At 40.4% G+C, this 19,298-nt stretch overlaps 1 protein-coding gene across 5 annotated transcripts in view; it reads right to left on the reverse strand.

Moving 5' to 3' along the window:
* wdhd1 (WD repeat and HMG-box DNA binding protein 1) overlaps positions 1–19,298 on the reverse strand; it is a 127,379-nt gene that overhangs the window by 68,025 nt on the left and 40,056 nt on the right. For all 5 annotated transcript variants that reach the window (XR_009787107.1, XM_061765157.1, XM_061765153.1 and 2 more), the window contains 2 exons: positions 9,364–9,521; positions 9,073–9,257 (listed from right to left, as the gene is read on the reverse strand). Coding sequence is in view for 4 of the 5 variants with exons in the window: in XM_061765157.1 (XP_061621141.1) it covers positions 9,073–9,257; positions 9,364–9,521 (343 nt within the window). In the remaining variant the exon portion in view is untranslated. The remainder of the gene's footprint in view (positions 1–9,072; positions 9,258–9,363; positions 9,522–19,298) is intronic.

Below are 19,298 nucleotides of genomic sequence, written 5' to 3' on the forward strand. Positions count from 1 at the left end.
CGAGCTATCAAACTTGCCAAAAATGCCAATTTTAGTTGTCTACCATGTACCTTTAAAGTTAATGAGTAGACATGTGTTGGTTTGTAAGTCTCAGCCCCATCAGAGGGCCAATATGACTGTGAAAACATAATTGTTTAATTGACATATTACCACATCTACAAAACTAAAATCTGGATAATTAGTTTTAAAACTAGTCAGTTTTCGCTCTTGTACAGTGCAGATGCTTTTCTGGTCGCTCTGCTTGCTTCGCCTCTGTTTGCATTTGTTCTTGCTGAGAAGCTTTTTTTTTTCTTCCAAGGAAGTTGGAAGAATCAACTCCTGGATATTTTTAAACTTGTGGAACTGTACTGTTTTTTTTTTTTTTTTGTAGATGCAGTCAATTGTTGCCATATTCCAATATATTTTTTTATACCCGCGAGTGTGGCCTGCTATTGGCAACGAGGCCAGCAACAAGATGCCTATCTACTCCACTGAGGACTATCACTGTCTGCTACAGAGGATAACGGTCCTGGAAACGAAAATCCACCATCTTAAAGTGAATGTGGATGTAAACGGACACTCGGGGAATGAAACCACTACCGATTGTCTCAAAATGATGTGCTAACAGACAGCCACTTAGCTCAACAAAGAAGACGGATGTGAATGGTGGAAACGGTAATGGATCATCCAGCAGTTCTCCCTAGAATGTAATGGGAGCAAAGCCCAAACATATGGGACATCTAAAAGGGAGGACACAACACCAGCAGATTACCGAGGAATCCGGCTGGCCTGCGTTGCGTGCTGCTTCAACCCCGAGAGAGTGACCATGGACGGTCGCTACAGCGAAGGGCAAGAAAAGAGGAGGCAAGTCAATGCAAAACATTGACATCATACTTACAAATAGATTTGAACCACTTTTACAAGACCCTGGCCAAGAATGCTCATCCCCCACCACCACTGAAAAGTATTAAACGAAATCACGCAAGAACAAAATTGCACCCCAAACGTTAATAGTTGGTGATGGAGCTGTCAAGAATGTGAAACGTTTTTGCACGGAGAAGAACACCAAAGTACTGTTTTTTTAACAGTGACATGGTGTCCGATATCTCTAAAAAAAATCCTGGCGCTCACTAATGAGCACCCAACTGTGAAATTTGTCATTATACACACAGGAGCTCTGGATGTTGTCAAGCAGCAATCAGAGGTACTGAAGCGAGATTTCATTGATCTCCTAACAAAAGTGCAACGTTTGGATGCTGAGGTTTTCACAAGTGAACTTCTCCCAATGGTACGATTTGGAGATGAATATTGCAGAAGGCTTAGTCAATTAAATAAGTGGCTCAAAGACAATGCAAAACTCACTCTCTACTAGCCTAAATGCCTGTTAGGTGTGACGGACAGGATGAAGGCTATTGTCAATACTGCGCACACCACGCCAAGATCTTCCTCCCATCCCCCCTCGCCTGAAACCACCGTCCACTAAGATGCGATGGGCCCCTTCTCCACCCATGAAGAATCTTATCTCCAAATCTGACTGATATCTGTGGGGTCTTTTCCAGAATAAGTCAGACCCTTATGGAGATCAGGCATTTGTCATCGCTGTAATTACAAGGGACAGAAAGTTGGTCAAAGAAATATGGCACAAAAAAAGCAGAACTACAAACTTAGTGAGGATCAAATGTGAATCTATCAAACCATGGTCTCCAGTTATCTCTGCGAGACTAGCTCTTTTCAATACCAGGTCACTGGGTAATAAATCAATGGTGATTAATGTCATTACAACCTATGATCTGGTCTTTTTGCTACTAAATGAAATGTGGCCAAACCAAATGATCTGGTAGGGTGGCTGGGTTCACAGAGAGAAACTCGCCCTGTTTAGGAGGAACCGCCTATAGCCCAAAGCTGTGGGTGTGAAAAAGGTGTAATACAATTTTTTATGAGGCAACACCAGCAAATTTAAATTTTATGAAAAGTGTCGAATAGGGTAAAAAGGTGGTCTATTGCTGTTATTTTTAAGTCATTATTTCAGTGTAAAGAAATTATACTGGGTGATTTTAGCTCTTTTGAATATCTGTTTTTTAGTTAAAGGTGACCGAAAGGTTATTGTTCAAATAATTTATAGACCTCCAAGAAAAAATAGAAAAATGGAGGATTTTTCAGAACTGCGGTCAGTTATTTGATAACCATTTTGTCATAACGGGAAACTTTAACATTCATGTTGAAACAACATGGAAATTTTTTTTTAAAGACCTCTGCTATACTAGACATATGTGACCTCTTTCAAAATATTAAATCCAACCCACACTCAAGGTCACATCTTAGACCTGGTCATCTCTAAGGATGTTGAAATTCTATCAGTCAGACATTAAGAATATGGCTATTTCTGAAGATGTTTGTGTATTTCTTGAATTACAGATTCTTCCAAAAGTTCAGAGAACCTCTATGTCTATTAAGAAAAGGTACATAAATGAGAGTACTGCCACTAAGTTTATGGAGACCATAGCTGTGCCACAAACAGTGAATGCTGTAACAGTTGATGAACTTTTGGATAATCTCACCTGGAAAATCTCAAATGTCATGAATGCTGTCGCTTCTATTAAAACTATGACAATCTTGAGGCGACCTGGAACACCGTGGAGGAGCACAATGATGGTAAAGACCTCGAAATCAAAGTGTAGGAAAGCAGAACGTAAGTGGAGAAAAACTAAACTCCAACTTGACTATGACCTCTACAGACAGTCTGTAATTTTAACCAAGTTTGTCAGGCTCGACAGCAATACTTTTCTGAAATCATCAGTAAGAATTTCAACAATAATCGCACTCTCTTTGCTGTGGTTGACAAGCTCACCCAAAGCAGATAGCTCCAGAGCTCCAAACAGCAGATAAATGCAATGAATTTGGTTGATATTTTAGTGAAAAAAGACAATCCATCGGGTTAAATATCAGCACAAATCAGCAAAATGATAAAATTATACTACATCTGAAGCCACCCAGGAAAAACTATTACCATGTCAGAATTTTATACAGTTGACCAAAAAAATTGAAGAGAAAACAGTTCAGCAGCTGAAACCATCGACGAGCTGTCTTGACTCAATACCATCTGACCTTTTCCAAATCTATTGCGAAGTCTGTGCTAGTTGATTTGTAGTAAATAATCAATTGCTCACTCGAGTCAGGCGAGTTTCCTAAAGCTCTTAAAGTAGCTGCCATTCAGCCTCTTAAAAAAAATAAATAGAACGCTGGACGCTTCCATGTTAGCAAGCTATAGACCCATCTCAAATCTTTCATAGCCAAGATTGTTGAGAAAGTTATTTTTAATCAACTCAGCAATTTCTTGAACTTAAATTGACTTTTTGACAAATTTCAATCAGGTTTCCGAACACATCACAGTTCAGAATCTGCTCTTATCAAAGTGCTAAATGATAAAAGGTTGAATACTGACTCAGGAAAGGTGTCAATTCGCACACACACACACACACACACACACTGAACCCTTATGAAATAGGTTCGCCACTGCGGGCGCACGTAGTCACACAACACTAAAATAGGTCACAGCAGAGTTTTTAATATTTAATTGGTCATGTTTATATGACCCAGAAGTTTAGTAAAGCGCATTAGTAAAGATATGTTAGCATGTTATGCTTGGATCGGACGACAAGACAAATTTGGTCTTTCAAGATGGCACTATGTCAGACTACTGCCTAAAAATCTTACAGTATCTCAGTCAGCCACTGGCAACACTGCACAGGATATTTATTATGATACCACCATATCCCGTCTTTTACGACCACTGGGCTTTATCTTGTCAAATCAAACATTGTTGGGAGGCCGGACCAGAAACTGTGTCACCGGTCAATGCGACCGGATGTACCCAATTACCAAGGCAATGACAACAACAATGGCTTGCACCAATGTATAGTTTTAGAAAAAAAAAATAATAAATGAGGGAAAACGTGGCAGTCACTGGTGCTTGGGAGAGGACGTTTTGGGCTGTCCATTCAAGCAGGGCTTGAGGCACTCTGTTCATGTACTGATATTATGGCTCGCAAGCTAGCAACATAACGTTATATAGCCTAGCAAGCTAGTCCTAGCACGTTTGTACGCAAACATGCTGGCATTCTATTGAATCATGGACTGAAGCTTTCGCAAAAATTTGTGCGCATGAATAAATGTTGACAATGGTGACCACGTATGTTGCTTGTATGCAAGCAAGGGAGGTGAGGCTCTGGTCACAAGACACAATCCTGTTAGGGCTGTCACTATCAAATCTTTTTAGAATCGATTATCCGATAGAAATTTCTTCTAGTGCTTGAGTTATTTAAATGTATTTATGATTTATTTATTTTTAATTAAGTGTATTTATTCTTTTTTTTTTAATACTACTAACATGCATTTTATTCTCATGTATTAGGGCTGGACTTCTACCCTGAAACTGCATATGCTAGTCCTGAATGTATGGTATAAACTCTGTACAGAATTTGAGACAAATCAGCATTTGCTGAACCGTTACCATTCGCAATTTGCATTTGCGCATCAGTGCTTCCAGTTTTAGGTTGAAAAAACACGAACTACCATTCAGCACACTCATACATCATTTTATATGTACATTGCAACCCTAACAAGGTCTTAAAATTCACTTACAAATGCTCTTCTGTTGTTTAGGGAATGCTATTCAAAGGCCCAAAGATGCGTCCGTCTTTAACAAATGTCCGTACGATAAACATGGACAGTGGCTAAATGGTTCCAGGCGGCCCAAATTTGTTCCGGGTGGCGCAAATATCCATTTATTAATATTTTTTATTGCCTCGAGGCAGAAATTTTTGCAACTACTAATTTTTATGGTCGAATTAGCTAATTTGACAATTTTTTTCACAGCCCTAAATCCTATTGGTCGACTTCAACGTGCGCTGTCGGAGAGTTGTCGTTGATATGTCACACTACAGGGAAGATATCCCAAAAAACTAGACTTCTCATTTTGGCGTTGTCGTAGAGCCAAAGTTGGTCGTGGATTATGTCAAACTACAAGAAGTTTTGTCGTTCCCGACAAAATATGCCAGGCCCGATCTGGGAAACTGCCTGCGACAGCAAATCGGGCCAATATCAGGGCTAATATCCTGTAGTCTGAGCTAGACATTAGCCACTACAATCAGTCAGGACCATGACCATGATCCATCAACCAATTTATATCAAGGAAAAATGCGTTTGAAGCATCAATAGAATCGGCTTCATGAATTCTGTCTGATATGGAAGTTAGGATTTTGGTGCGGTCAGAACCAGTTAACATTTTCCTTTTGCTCCGTCTATTTGCATCATACTGTAATGACTGTCCGGAGCAAAGTCCCCTGAACAGAGACATACACAGTTCCTCGCATATCATTGCACAATGGTTGAAAGAAGAATGAAATAAGTGTCGTTGAAATGATTTGCCCAGTTTAACTGCAATTCATCATGTGGTGTTCCATGTGGATGTGAACGAGTGAAAACAATGCGATCAGACAGATTACAGCTCTTAAAGTAAACGTCATGTGTTCTTAAATAGTCCCACGTTTGTTTGTTGAAACAATACATAATTGTCCATGTTATATGATTGATGGGTGGTTGCCGTGGTCCTGACTGATTGCGATGGCGAACAAGCCAACATGACTTTACCAATACTCATTACCAGAAATTTCTCATTTAAACTCGACCAATTGTATATCAAAATCAAACTACAGTGCCATGAAAAAGTATTGCCCCCCTTTAAAATTCATATATTTTTGCAGATTGTCCCAACTTTGTTTATGATCATCAAAATAAATAAATGGACAAATATAACGCACGTGAACTTAAAATGCTGTTTTTACATGGTGATGTCATTTATTAAGGGAAAAAAACTACAACCCCAATTCCAATGAAGTTGGGACGTTGTGTTAAACATAAATAAAAACACAATACAATGATTTGCAAATCATGTTCAACTTATATTTAATTGAATACACTCCAAAGACAAGATATTTAATGTTCAAACTGATAAACTTTATTGTTTTTAGCAAATAATCATTAATTTATCATCTTATGGCTGCAACACATTCCAAAGAAGCTGGGACAAGTGGCAAAAAAGTGAGAAAGTTGAGGAATGCTCATCAAACACCTGTTTGGAACATCCCACTAAGGTGAACAGGCTAATTGGGAACAGGTGGGTGCCATGATTGGGTATAAAAGGAGCTTCCCTGAATTGCTCAGTCATTCACAAGGAAAGATGGGGCGAGGTTCATCTCTTTGTGAACAAGTACGTGAGAAAATAGTCGAACAGTTTAAGGACAATGTTCCTCAATGTACAATTGCAAGGAATTTCGGAATTTCATCATCTACAGTCCACAATATCATCAACAGGTTCAGAGAATCTGGAGAAATCACTGCATGTAAGCGGCAAGGCCGAAAACCAAAATTGAATGCCCGTGACCTTCGATCCCTCAGGCGGCACTGCATCAAAAACCGACATCAAAGTGTAAAGGATATCACCACATGGGCTCAGGAACACTTCAGAAAACCAATGTCAGTGAATACAGTTCTGCGCTACATCCGTAAGTGCAACTTGAAACTCTACTCTGCAAAGCAAAAGCCATTTGTCAACAACACCCAGAAACGCCCCCGGCTTCTCTGGGCAAGAGCTCATCAAAGATGGACTGATGCAAAGTGGAAAAGTGTTCTGTGGTCCGACCAGTCCACATTTCAAGTTGTTTTTGGAAATTGTGGACGTCGTGTCCCTGGGCCAAAGAGGAAAAGAACCATCCGGACTGTTATGGACGCAAAGTTTAAAAGCCACCATCTGTAATGGTATGGGGCTGTGTTAGTGCCAATGTCATGGGTAACTTACACATCTGTGAAGGCACCATTAATGCTGAAAGGTACATACAGGTTTTGGAGAAACATACGCTGCCATCCAAGCAACGTCTTTTTCATGGACGCCCCTGCTTATTTCAGCAACCCAATGCCAAACCACATTCTGCACGTGTTACAACAGCGTGGCTTCGTAGTAAAAGAGTGCGTGTACTAAACTGGCCTACCTGCAGTCCGGACCTGTCTCCCATTGAAAATGTGTGGAGCATTATAAAGTGTAAAATACGACAACAGAGAGACTGGACTGTTGAACAAGTGAAGCTGTACATCAAGCAAGAATGGGAAATAATTCCACCTACAAAGCTTCAAGAATTAGTGTCCTCAGTTCCCAAACGTTTATTGAATGTTGTTAAAAGAATAGGTGATGTAACAGTGGTAAACATGACCCTGTTCCAGCTTTTGTGGAACGTGTTGCAGCCATAAAATTCTAAGCTAATGATTATTTGCTAAAAACAATAAAGTTTATCAGTTTTAACATTAAATATCTTGTCTTTGTAGTGTATTCAATTAAATATAGGTTGAACATGATTTGCAAATCATTGTATTCTGTTTTTATTTGTTTAACACAACGTGGCAACTTAATTGGAATTGGGGTTTTATTCAAAGTTACCTGGCCTTGAGTCAAAAAGTAATTACCCCCTTGTTAAATCATGAATTAATTGTGGCTAATCACAATTTTTGGTAAATTTTCACTGATCACACACCCAAGCCAGATTATCTCCAGACCTGATCAATTAAGAAATCACTTATACAGAATCTGTACCGACAAAATCAAGTCCGAAAAAAAGATCTAAAAAAAGCTGCAACAAAATGACACAATCCAAAAAAATTCCAGAACAGTCGAGAAATAAAGTAATTGACATTTGTCAGTCTGGAAAGGGTTACCAAAGCCATTTCTAAAGCTTTAGAATTCCAGCGAATTATAGGGAGAGCCATTATCCTCACGTGGAGAAATCATGGAACAGTGGTGAACCTCCACAGGAGTGACCAGCCTACAAAGATTACCCCACGAGAACAGCAATTTCTCATCCAGGAGGCCACAAAGGAACTCAGGACAACTTCTAAAGAACTGCAGGCTTCCCTTGCCTCAGTTAAGGTCCGTGTTTATGAAACAACAATAAGTAAGAGACTGGGCAAAAATGGCATCCATGGCAGCTTTCCAAGGCAAAAACCACTGCTGACCAAAAATAACAAAGGCATGTCTTACTGTTGCAAAAATAATAAAAAAAATAAATCTGAATGATTCCCAAGACTTTTGGGAGAATATTACTGCATATGGACTGACCAGATGAAAGTTGAGCATTTTGGAAGGTGCGTGTATCATTACATTGTAATGTGATGGTCTTAGGCTGCTTTTCCATTAAGGAACTGGACAACTTGCTCTGATTGATGGAACCATGAATTCTGCTCTTTCACATAAAATCCTGAAGAGGAATGTTCATCCATCAGTTTGTGACCTCAAGATGAAGCGCACTTGGGCTCTGCACCGGGATAACAAGTCAAGTAAACTTCTGAATGGCTCAAAAAAAAAGAAAATTAAGTATTTGGAGTGGCCTAGTGAAAGTCTCGACTTGAATCAGATTGAAATGCAGTGGCATGAGCTTAAAAATGCTGTTTATGCTTGAAAACCGTCCCTTTTTCCTGCATTCAAACAATTCTGCAAAGAAGAGTGGGCCAAAATATCTCCACAGAGATGTGAAAGACTCATTGCAAGTGAAAAAATGCTTGATTTCAGTTGTTGCTGCTGAGGATGGCCCAACCAGTTATTAGGTTTGGGGGCCATTACATTTTCCACACAGGGCCAGGTAGCTTTGAATAGTTTTTTTTCCTTAATAAATAAAATCACCATTTAAAAACAGCATTTTAAGTTTACTTGGGTTAAATATGTCTGAGATTTAAATTTGTTTGATAATCTTTAACAAAGTGGGGAAACTGCAAAAAATATAAGAATTTGAGAAGGGGGCCAATACTTTTTCATGGCACTCTAAGTCATGTGTCTCGCTTTTCCATGTTGTATTTTTAATCCCAGCCTAAATTTTAAATCTGTAAAATCTGTATTTCTTTCATATTTTGTGTTAAATTTAAAAAAATACATATATAAAATCTGTCACTTTTCATTTGAAATGGAAAGACTGAACGAATAATCCATGGATTCAGACAGACCTGTCAGATGAGCTCCCAACCTTATCAGACTCTGGACACCAATGGGCATACCTTGCAAGCTCATCTGCGCTGGGGCAGGCCAGTAGCACGGCCTCCTGGGAAACATCAGTCATGGTGTGGCTCAGCGAGTTAGTGAGGTGCATGGCATGGTGTACAGCTGTGTCGTGAAACTCCACGTCTATGGCATTGTCCTGCTCATCATTGTAGCCTCGCACTGTCCCCACAGAGTTCCACATCTGAGGGAGAGTTAGCTTTTAGACAACCACTTTTGGTAGCTACACCTGAAACATATTTTACAAAATGTGAGTGATTTAAAGTTCAAAATACATCACTGTCAACTACCATGAAGCGGTGAGTAAGATGGATAGGGGTGGAGCCTGGTTGAAAAGCCTTCTGAGGTGGCGTTGGTTGTGGCCCTTCATAAACAGGCCGCAATGTCGCAGGCAGAGGTGATGCAGTCATCACGGCATTGTCAGGACCAAGCTTTAGCGAGCCTGAATCTATGGAGGATCAAGAATGCCCAAATTAAATAAATAAATACATCATTAAATACATGTCATGAAATATTAAAATGTTCAGTAATTATTTAAATATTTAGTTATTTCAATGTTTATGTCAATATTTAATTATTTCAAAATGTGTATAATTATTTCAATATTTATTTATTTCAATATTTAATTATTTCAATATTTATTTATGTAACCATTTAATTTTTGCACTTCTGGTCCCCCATGCGTATGCATCATGAAATGTATAGCTGTCATTCTAGGCCATCAAACTCAGTGGGCGGGCATGGGGGAGGGACTAGCCCTGTTTCAGCTCCAATTAAATTGTTCCTGCATGAGGCTGTGGGGTTGTCGCAGAGTTAACTCACCCACTGCCGGACCGCCCAGTTAACATGCATATTTGACGTACTGTACTGTATATATCTTAGGAAAATCCATGGATTTATCGGTGAATACATTTCATGCGCCTTCTGATGGTCTTCTTTGAAACCCCAAACCACTCAGCAATTTCACTCGCTGCCCCACGTCAGACACGATGCTCTCGAACAGCCATGCTAATGTCAGAAGCCAGGCACCATGGTTCATGTGTGTGTCGGTGTGTGTTGTGTTCCAGTACGGGAGAAGAGCTGAAGAAGTTAGCAAACATTCTTTGGTCAATATCTTGGTCAGAGAAAGCGGAAATAATTCCCAAAATTTCCATAAATCCCTTCGCTTAGTCCTGCATCTGTATTTTCGGCAAGGTCTAAAATGTCTGTTAACTCGCATATGAAGTGCAAGAAACACACTAGCCTAAGTATTCACCGTTAAGACTTTTATTAAACCGTTTGTGATCAACTCATGGAACCGCTCATGCAGGAACAAGCAAATTGATTGGAGCTGAATCAGCGGTAGTCCCGCCCAGTGCCCCCCCCACTGAGTTTGATGGCTTGGAATGACAGATATACATTTCATGATGCATATGCACGGGGGACCAGGAGTGCCAAAATTAAATTAGTGAAATAAATAAATATTGAAAAATTGAAATAAATACGGAAATACTGAAAAAATATATATATTGATAATAAAATACAACTGAAATAATTATTGAAATAAATACATATTGAAATGAAACAAGCACTGAAATATACTGAAATAAATATTTCATGACATTTATTTATTAAATGATGTATTTATTTTAGGCTTTACACGATCAAGATTTTTGAGCCCGATCGGCCATCAGCGAGTTTAAAAAAACAATAACCAATCACCGATCCAACCACAAGATGGAGCAATGGGTTGTGGGTTGGCATTGTCTTGCTGAAATAAGCAGGGGCGTCCATGAAAAAGACATTGCTTGGATGGCAACGTGTTTCTCCAAAACCTGTATGTACCTTTCAGCATTAATGGTGCCTTCACAGATGTGTAAGTTACCCATGCCATTGGCACTAACACAGCATTACAGATGCTGGCTTTTGAACTTTGCGTCCATAACAGTCCGGATGGTTATTTTTATCTTTGGCCCGGAGGACACGACGTCCACAATTTCCAAAAACAACTTGAAATGTGGACTCGTCAGACCACAGAACACTTTTCCACTTTGCATCAGTTAGATGGGAAGAGAAATGGAGTCGGGGTTATTTTAAAAGAAGAGTTGGCTAAGAATGTCTTGGAGGTGAAAAGAGTATCAGATCGAGTGATGAGGCTGAAACCTGAAATCGAGGGTATTATGTATAATGTGATTAGTGGCTATGCCCCACAGGTAGGATGTGACCTAGAGGTGAAAGAGAAATTCTAGAAGGAGCTAGACGAAGTAGTTCTGAGCATCCCAGACAGAGAGAGAGTCGTGATTGTAATGGACATGTTGGTGAAGGAAATAGAGGTGATGAAGAAGTGATGGGTAAGCATCCAGGAAAGGAATTTGGAGGGACAGATGGTGGTAGACTTTGCAAAAAGGATGCAAATGGCTGTAGTGAACACTTTTCTCCAGAAGAGGCAGGAACATAGGGTGACCTACAAAAGCGGAGGTAGAAGCACGCAGGTGGATTACATCTTGTGCAGACGATGTAATCTGAAGGAGGTTACCGACTGTAAGGTAGTGGTAGGGGAGAGTGTGGCTAGACAGCATAGAATGGTGGTGTGTAAAATTATTCTGGTGGTGGGGAGGAAGATTAGGAAGACAAAGGCAGAGCAGAGAACCATGTGGTGGAAGCTGAGACAGAGTGTTGTGCAGCTTTTCGGGAAGAGGTGAGACAGTAGGAGCTTCCAGAAGACTGGACCACTGCAGCCAAGGCGATCAGAGAGGCAGGCAGGAGAGTAGTTAGTGTATCTTCTGGCAGGAAAGGAGAGAAAGAGACTTGGTGGTGGAACCTCACAGTACAGGAAATCATACAAGGAAAAAGGTTAGCTAAGAAGAAGTGGGACGCTGAGATGACCGAGGAGAGGCGAAAGGAATATATTGAGATGCGACATGGCAGGGCAAAGGTAGCGTCTGCAAAGGCCAAACAAAAGGCATATGATGACATGTATGCCAGGTTGGACACTAAAGAAGGAGAAAAGGATCTATCCAGGCTGCTCAGACAGAGGGATAGAGATGGGAAGGATGTGCAGCAGGTTAGGGTGATTAAGGATAAAGATGGAAATACGTTGACTGGTACCAGTAGTGTGCTAGCTAGATGGAAAGAATAGTTCGAGGAATGAGGAAGATGAGAGAGAAGGGAGAGTAGAAGAGGCAAGTGTGGTGGACCAGGAAGTGGCAATGATTAGTAAGGTGGAAGTTAGAAAGGCATTAAAGAGGATGAAAAATGGAAAGGCAGTTGGTCCTGATGACATTCCTGTGGAGGTATGGAAGTATCTAGGAGAGGTGGCTGTGCAGTTTTTGACCAGCTTGTTCAATAGAATTCTAGCCCGTGAGAAGATGCCTGAGGAATGGAGGAAAAGTGTACTGGGGCTCTTTCTTAAGAACAAGGGTGATGTGCAGAGCTGTGGTAACTATAGAGGAATAAAGTTGATGAGCCACACAATGAAGTTATGGGGAAAGAGTAGTGGAGGCTAGAATCAGGACAGAAGTCAGTATTTGCGAGCAACAGTATAGTTTCATGCCTAGAAAGAGTACCACAGATGCATTATTTGCATTAAAGATGTTGATGGAAAAGTACAAAGAAGGTTAGAAGGAGCTACATTGTGTCTTTGTCGATCTAGAGAAAGCCTATGACAGGAGTACCCAGAGAGGAACTGTGGTACTTGATGGAAAAATGTAAATAAGTTATCATGTGTTGTGCTTTTCTGCTTACTTCTAGTTAGAGAAATGTTTTATCACTGCGTGCAAAGCTTTCTCCCACAGGTGTCTTGAACCTGACATTTACTTGGTCCTTCTAGCCGGATGCCAACATACCCGACGAATCCAGCGGGCGGGTGGATTGCAGTATAAAGTCCATGGCCATGGCGGACTCCATTTAAAGTGAGTCCAAAATACCCTTTTCGGGACTGAAATCGGCCCGCCAGCTGGAATTCAAAGGTTGACGGTACTCTGAGAAGACAGACAGGGGTGAGTTGAGTTTTTATTTAAAAAAGATACAAACCCTGTGAATACTAGTCAAGGGCGGGTAAGAAAACAAACTAGGAAAGTTTCGTGGCGACGTAGTTAAATTCCGTATAGGACGGCGGAGTCCTCTAACGAGCTGTTGACAGACATTGTTAAATTCCGTATAGGACGGTGGAGTCCTCTGACGAGCCAGTGTGAATGAAAACTGTTTGAATGAGAGTGTAAATGGGAAATGGGAAACCACTAGGTTTTTCATTCCATACCAAAACAGTGGGAAAGTAAACGGTGGACTTTTTGTGGATGCAAAGGCAAGAATTCTCCACTCGAAAGAGTTGAAGTGAGAATTACCACAGAAAGTAAATTTGAATCACCGTCCTACTGAAAATAAACAGTGTTCTAGACTTCCCTAGGTAGTATTACACTGAACCAAAATTCTACAAAATGGGAAACGGGTCAAGTAAAAAAGGAGGTAGGGATACACTGCAGTGTAAAGATTGGAAGTTCATTAAATTAAATTTAAAAAAAAAAAAAGAAAAGAAAAAAACAGGATCCTGATCAAATTTAATATTTAGAGACATGGATAACTGAACACGGCTTTAATGGTTGGTTAAATAAACAAAAAATAGACGCGTTGCAGGAATCAAATTATATAAAAAAAGAAAACAAGAAAAACCTTAAAAAATGAAGGAAAATGATTTTGAGGAAACAGAATACTGAAAGAGAATTTGAGAGGGAGAGAGAACGGAAAGAGAATGTCGACAAAATAAGAAAGGAAGAAGAATGTGAAAAGAAAGAGAATGTGCAGAGAAGGAATTCGCATGTGGGTAGACAGACATTAGATTGGTTTGGCTACAGGAACAATGGAAGAGTACGTAAACCATGCCCTCCATGCTGAAAAAGTTATAAAGGAAAAAAGAAAGTTGAAAGGGGGAAGAATTGATACTTTCCACATAGACTAATGAGGAAGTGTTTTATCAAAACGACAGTGGGAGAGATAGAGGACAAAGAGGTAGAGGAATGCAGAGAGGAGGTTTTAGAGGAAAGGGTAGAGGAGGATTCAGACAGAACAGAATTAGTGTTGGTGTTGTGGAAAGGAAGGACACATATCAAGAGACTGTCCAGACAGAAAAACTACAGATGCATGACTAGACAGAGACAAAGGGGAAATGGAACTGACTTTAGAATATGACGGTACTGAAGAAATTCTAAATCTTCAAGAAATACTGACAATGCAGACAGACAGACCAGAAGTGACGTTATTAGTAAATGGCAAACCTATAACCTTTCTGTGTGACGTAATACAAGGAATAGGTTTGCCATTGTACTATTACTCACTGGATGTGTTGAATGTACTTCCGTGTGAGACAGGCTCAGCCCTCCTAACAGAGGGGCGAAAAGCCATCACAGACGCACAAGATAGAATGACACCCGACAACTTACATGTGACAATGTGGTACAAGACCAGACCAGGACCAGACGCTAAGTATGAAGACAAACTTAGGAAAACACCACAAAAAAAAAAAATCACAATTACATGTCTATTCGGACGCGGAAAGCACCTCCGTAGCCGGAGTATCTTTCAAAAATGGTGCAAGAGGGCGAAAGAGCTACAGATTGTGTAGCTACATCAGTAAATACGTGGACCAGTGCAAACACAGGTCTCACCAGAAAAGCACTCTTCTGGTGCTTAAGAATCAAAATTGGAGTACACCTACATAAAAGCCCAGAATGACACATTCTCCTGACCGAGGAGGAAGAGATAATACTTAAAGATTTGCCTATAACTTTGTGGTCAAAAGGCGCCACTGATGTAGGGCGAGTGAAAGGAACATTACCTGTACAAATACGACCAAAAAATATTTTGAAAGCCCATCTATCTGTTCACAGGATATGAGTGCCAGTATGGCAAAATTCCAAACCCCTGGGGAAAGTCAAATCCTACTCTACGGAGATGACATATTACTGGCCTCCCCAGACAAACGTACCTGTAAAAGTGATACTTTGGCTCTCCTAAAACACTTGGCAGACGAGGGACATAAAGTGAGCAAAAATAAGCTCCAATTCTGCAAAGAACAAGTTAAGTATTTAGGCCATAATTTGAGTAAAGGAGGAAGAACAATAATAGAAGATAGAAAGACAGCTATCTTACAAGCTCCCAAACCACTAACAAAAAAACAGATGATGTCATTTTTGGGACTAACAAATTACTGTAGGACATGGGTGCCCAATTATGCAGAAATAACTGCACCTTTAAACAAACTCATGTACAGTGAAGACCTAAAGATGACATCACCATTACAGTGGAATGAGGAAGCAGAAAAAGCGTTTATAAAAATAAAACAAAAACAAGCAATATGCAAATGCGCTGCACATACAGCTGGAACAAACAGTATCTCTTTGCAGCACAAGGGGAAGAGCAAATACTAAACCTAGAAAATAATAAGGAACTAGACAATGAAGTTCTGAAAGAAATGCAAGAACAAAGCCCACTAAAAGAAAAAGAACAATGGTTAAAAAATAATGTAAAAATTGTCCTAAAGGTAAACCTGTCTTACCAAAAAACTTATATAAATGGGCATCAATATTGAGCCATGGTTCAATACGTCTCAACAGGAGGGATGGTAAGACAGATAAATCAATATTATACAACTTATGGATTTAATTCTTATTAAAAAAAAATTGTAGAGCATGTATGATTTGTGCAAGGCATAATCCACAAGGCAATTTGAGGGCCAGGAGAGGAAAATTTCCTGCACCTCAATACCCTTTTCAAATAATTCACATGGACATTATTGAATTAAACCAAAGTGAAGGGAAAAAGTATTGTTTGGTCATCGTTGATGCATTCTCTAAATGGATAGAGCTGTTCCCCACAAAACATCCCGGCGCACTAACAGTAGTAAAGGCGTTATGTAAAGACATTATACCGCATGGCCCTTGACATGATTGTTACTGCTGTTACTTTGTTATTGCTTTTCGGATGCTGTATTATTCCATGTACGAGGAGACTGTGTGTCAAGATTGTCACGGGAGTGGTGGGAAAGAATATGATCCAGCCGGAATCACAGATGTTGATGACCTCCGAAGGAGCTCCTACTCCTGAAGTTCTGCTCACACAAGACGACGTCGTGTCCAGATGGATGAATTATTGCTGAAAAATATACAGTGTCTTTTCTCTTAGCATGTTACGGGACTTGCCTTTTTCCCTCCTCAAATCAATATATGGGGAGGTTTTTGGCCTGTCCAAGAGTAGTACTGCCCTATGAAGAATGCTTAGCTCATGACTACATTGTTTATATATCCTCTTATAGCATTCCACATAGAGTAGTACTGCTTAGGGTATGTTACATAGTTCCACTATGTAAACAGGGGAATTGTTGGATTGTTCTATTTGTACTCATGAAGCTATGTTCCTTTCTTTAACAATTAAGTTTCATTTCCAAAACATCCAAGGCCAGAGGGGTGCCCACATTTTAGGATGACTCCCTTTTTTTTTCTTTATAGCACCCAAGGTAGATTACTGAAGAATGATGTTCTTAGGATGACTCCCTTTTCTGATAACACCCAAGCCCAGAGGTACCTTCTGCTAAACATATATCAAAACATTCTCCCAGACAGATCCAACTTACATAGATGCAATTGGAATTCCAAGAGGGGTACCTGATGAATACAAATTAGTAGATCAAGTAACATCAGGGTTTGAATCTACAATATGTTGGTGGTGTACAACCAATAAAAACGTAGACCGAATAAACTACATCCACTACAATGTACAGCATTAGGAAATTGGACACAAGACGGTTTTGAGGCCGTACATGAACAACTGACTGCCACATCTTTAATGTCATTTCAGAACAGAATTGCACTAGATATGTTGCTTGCGGAGAGAGGAGATGTGTGTGCCATGTTTGGAGAACTGTGCTGTACGCACCGCAGCAGATGGCAGCCTGACCAGGACCATTGATGGCCTGCGCACCCTCAACCGCAAGATGAAAGAGCATTCTGGCATGGACACATCCATGTGGAACGAATGGATGAAAGTGTTTGGCAAGTATAAGATGTTGGTCTCATCAATTTTAATATCAATAGCAGTATTTGCTGCAATACTGACATTGTGTGGATGTTGCTGTATTCCATGTTTACGATCACTTCTGAATAGATTAATCACCACCGCAATCCAACCTATGAGCAATCGTGCAGAACAAATGTACCCCCTTCTAACAAAACAGAACCAGGATAGTTCTGATGACGATGATGATAAAGAAATGGAGATCAGGACATTATTTGATTCAGCTGTGGAGATCAAATAAAGCATGTCATGTCTTGTGTTCATGATAATGATCTTACAGCCAAAAATCAGAAGAAGCGGCTGCTAAATAAGTGATGTGAAACATGAGCGAAAAACATGATAAACAGGAGGGAAATGATGGAAAAATATAAATAAGTTATCATGTGTTGTGCTTTTCTGCTTACTTCTCGTTAGAGAAATGTTTTATCACTGCATGCAAAGCTTTCTCCCACAGGATGAGTCATGTGCTTGCAGGTGCAAGGACAAACTTGAGCCGAGGAGTTTTTCTGTGTCTTGATAAGAAGTATAAATTCTTATACTGTCTCAACCACAAGAAAGAGTGTTATGTGCTGATCACATGAGTTGCAACAAGCATGTATGCCCCCACCTTTTTAACATTGTAACTCATATGTAACACGGGAAATGTCCTAAAGTAATAAAAAGAGAGGATCCGGCAGAGTGAATTCAGAAAAATGGTTGGAGACTGTAACTAAGTACACTCTTGGCCGTTTTCTCCTTGCAAGTCTGAAAACTGAACTACCTCTGTGTCTGTCTTGATTTTTTACAAGTGTTTTAGGTGTCTTGAACCTGACAGTACTGCATGCGGAAGTCTGGAGTGGCAAAGAAGTATGTTAGGATAATACAGGACATGTACAGGGGCAGCAGAACAGTGGTGAGGTGTGCTGTCGGTGTGACGGATGAATTTAAGGTGGAGGTGGGACTGCATCGGGGATCAGCCCTGAGGCCCTTCCTGTTTGCAGTGGTGATGGATAGGCTGACAGATCAGGTTAGACTGGAATCCCCGTGGACCATGATGTTTGCAGGTGACATTGTTATCTGCAGTGAAAGCAGGGAGCAGGTGAAGGAACAGTTAGAAAGATGGAGGCATGCACTGGAAAGGAGAGGAATTAAGATTAGCCGAAGTAAAACAGAATATATGTACATGAATGAGAGGGGTGGTGGGGGAAGAGTGAGGCTACAGGGAGAAGAGATAGCAAGGGTGGAGGACTTTAAATACTTGGGGTCAACCGTCCAGAGCAATGGTGAATGTGGTCAGGAAGTGAAGAAATGGGTCCAAGCAGGTTGGAACGGGTGGATGAAGGTCTCAGGTGTGTTATATGACAGAAGAGTCTCTGCTAGGATGAAGGGCAAAGTTTATAAAACAGTGGTGAGGCCAGCCATGATGTACGGATTAGAGACAGTGGCACTGAAGAGACAACAGGAATCAGAGCTGGAGGTGGCGGAAATGAAGATGTTGAAGTTCGCTCTCGGAGTGACCAGGTTGGATAAAATTAGAAATGAGCTCATCAGAGGGACAGCCAAGGTTCGATGTTTTGGAGACACACACAGAGGAGAAATAGTGAGTATATTGGTAGAAGGATGATGAGAATGGAGCTGCCAGGCAAGAGAGCTAGAGGAAGACCTAAGACAAGGTTGATGGATGTCGTGAGGGAAGACATGAGAGCAGTTGGTGTTCAAGAGGAGGATGCAGGAGATAGGCTTACATGGAAAAGGATGACGCGCTGTGGCGACCCCTAAAGGGACAAGCCGAAAGGAAAAGAAGAAGTCTGACATAGTGCAACCGTACGTGTTGTCTGTCCCACACCGTCGACATGTTTTTTTGAAATAACTTTATTGGTGGCCAGATATTTACAGTACTACGTCAAAAGCCACGCGACAAGGCTAAAAGCAACGCAGCAAGGCTAAAAATAAACTAGGATTCGAATATATTGTACGCGACGGCGACATGGAGTAATTGTCTTTTGCGGCGCCAATCAATGATGTCATTGATCGGATCTGCGAATTATGACATTAAAGCAGATCGGCTTATCAGGCAGATCAGATTGGTGTAAAATCTAAGTTATTTATTTAATTTGGGCTCTCTCGGTCGTACATATGAATCTGTTCAGTGACATTATTACAGACTATAACAGAAATACTAAACACAGCAGAAAGTTTGTAC

The sequence above is a fragment of the Phyllopteryx taeniolatus genome, unplaced genomic scaffold, assembly GCF_024500385.1.
Source record: "Phyllopteryx taeniolatus isolate TA_2022b unplaced genomic scaffold, UOR_Ptae_1.2 contig_26, whole genome shotgun sequence".
NCBI lineage: Eukaryota > Metazoa > Chordata > Actinopteri > Syngnathiformes > Syngnathidae > Phyllopteryx > Phyllopteryx taeniolatus.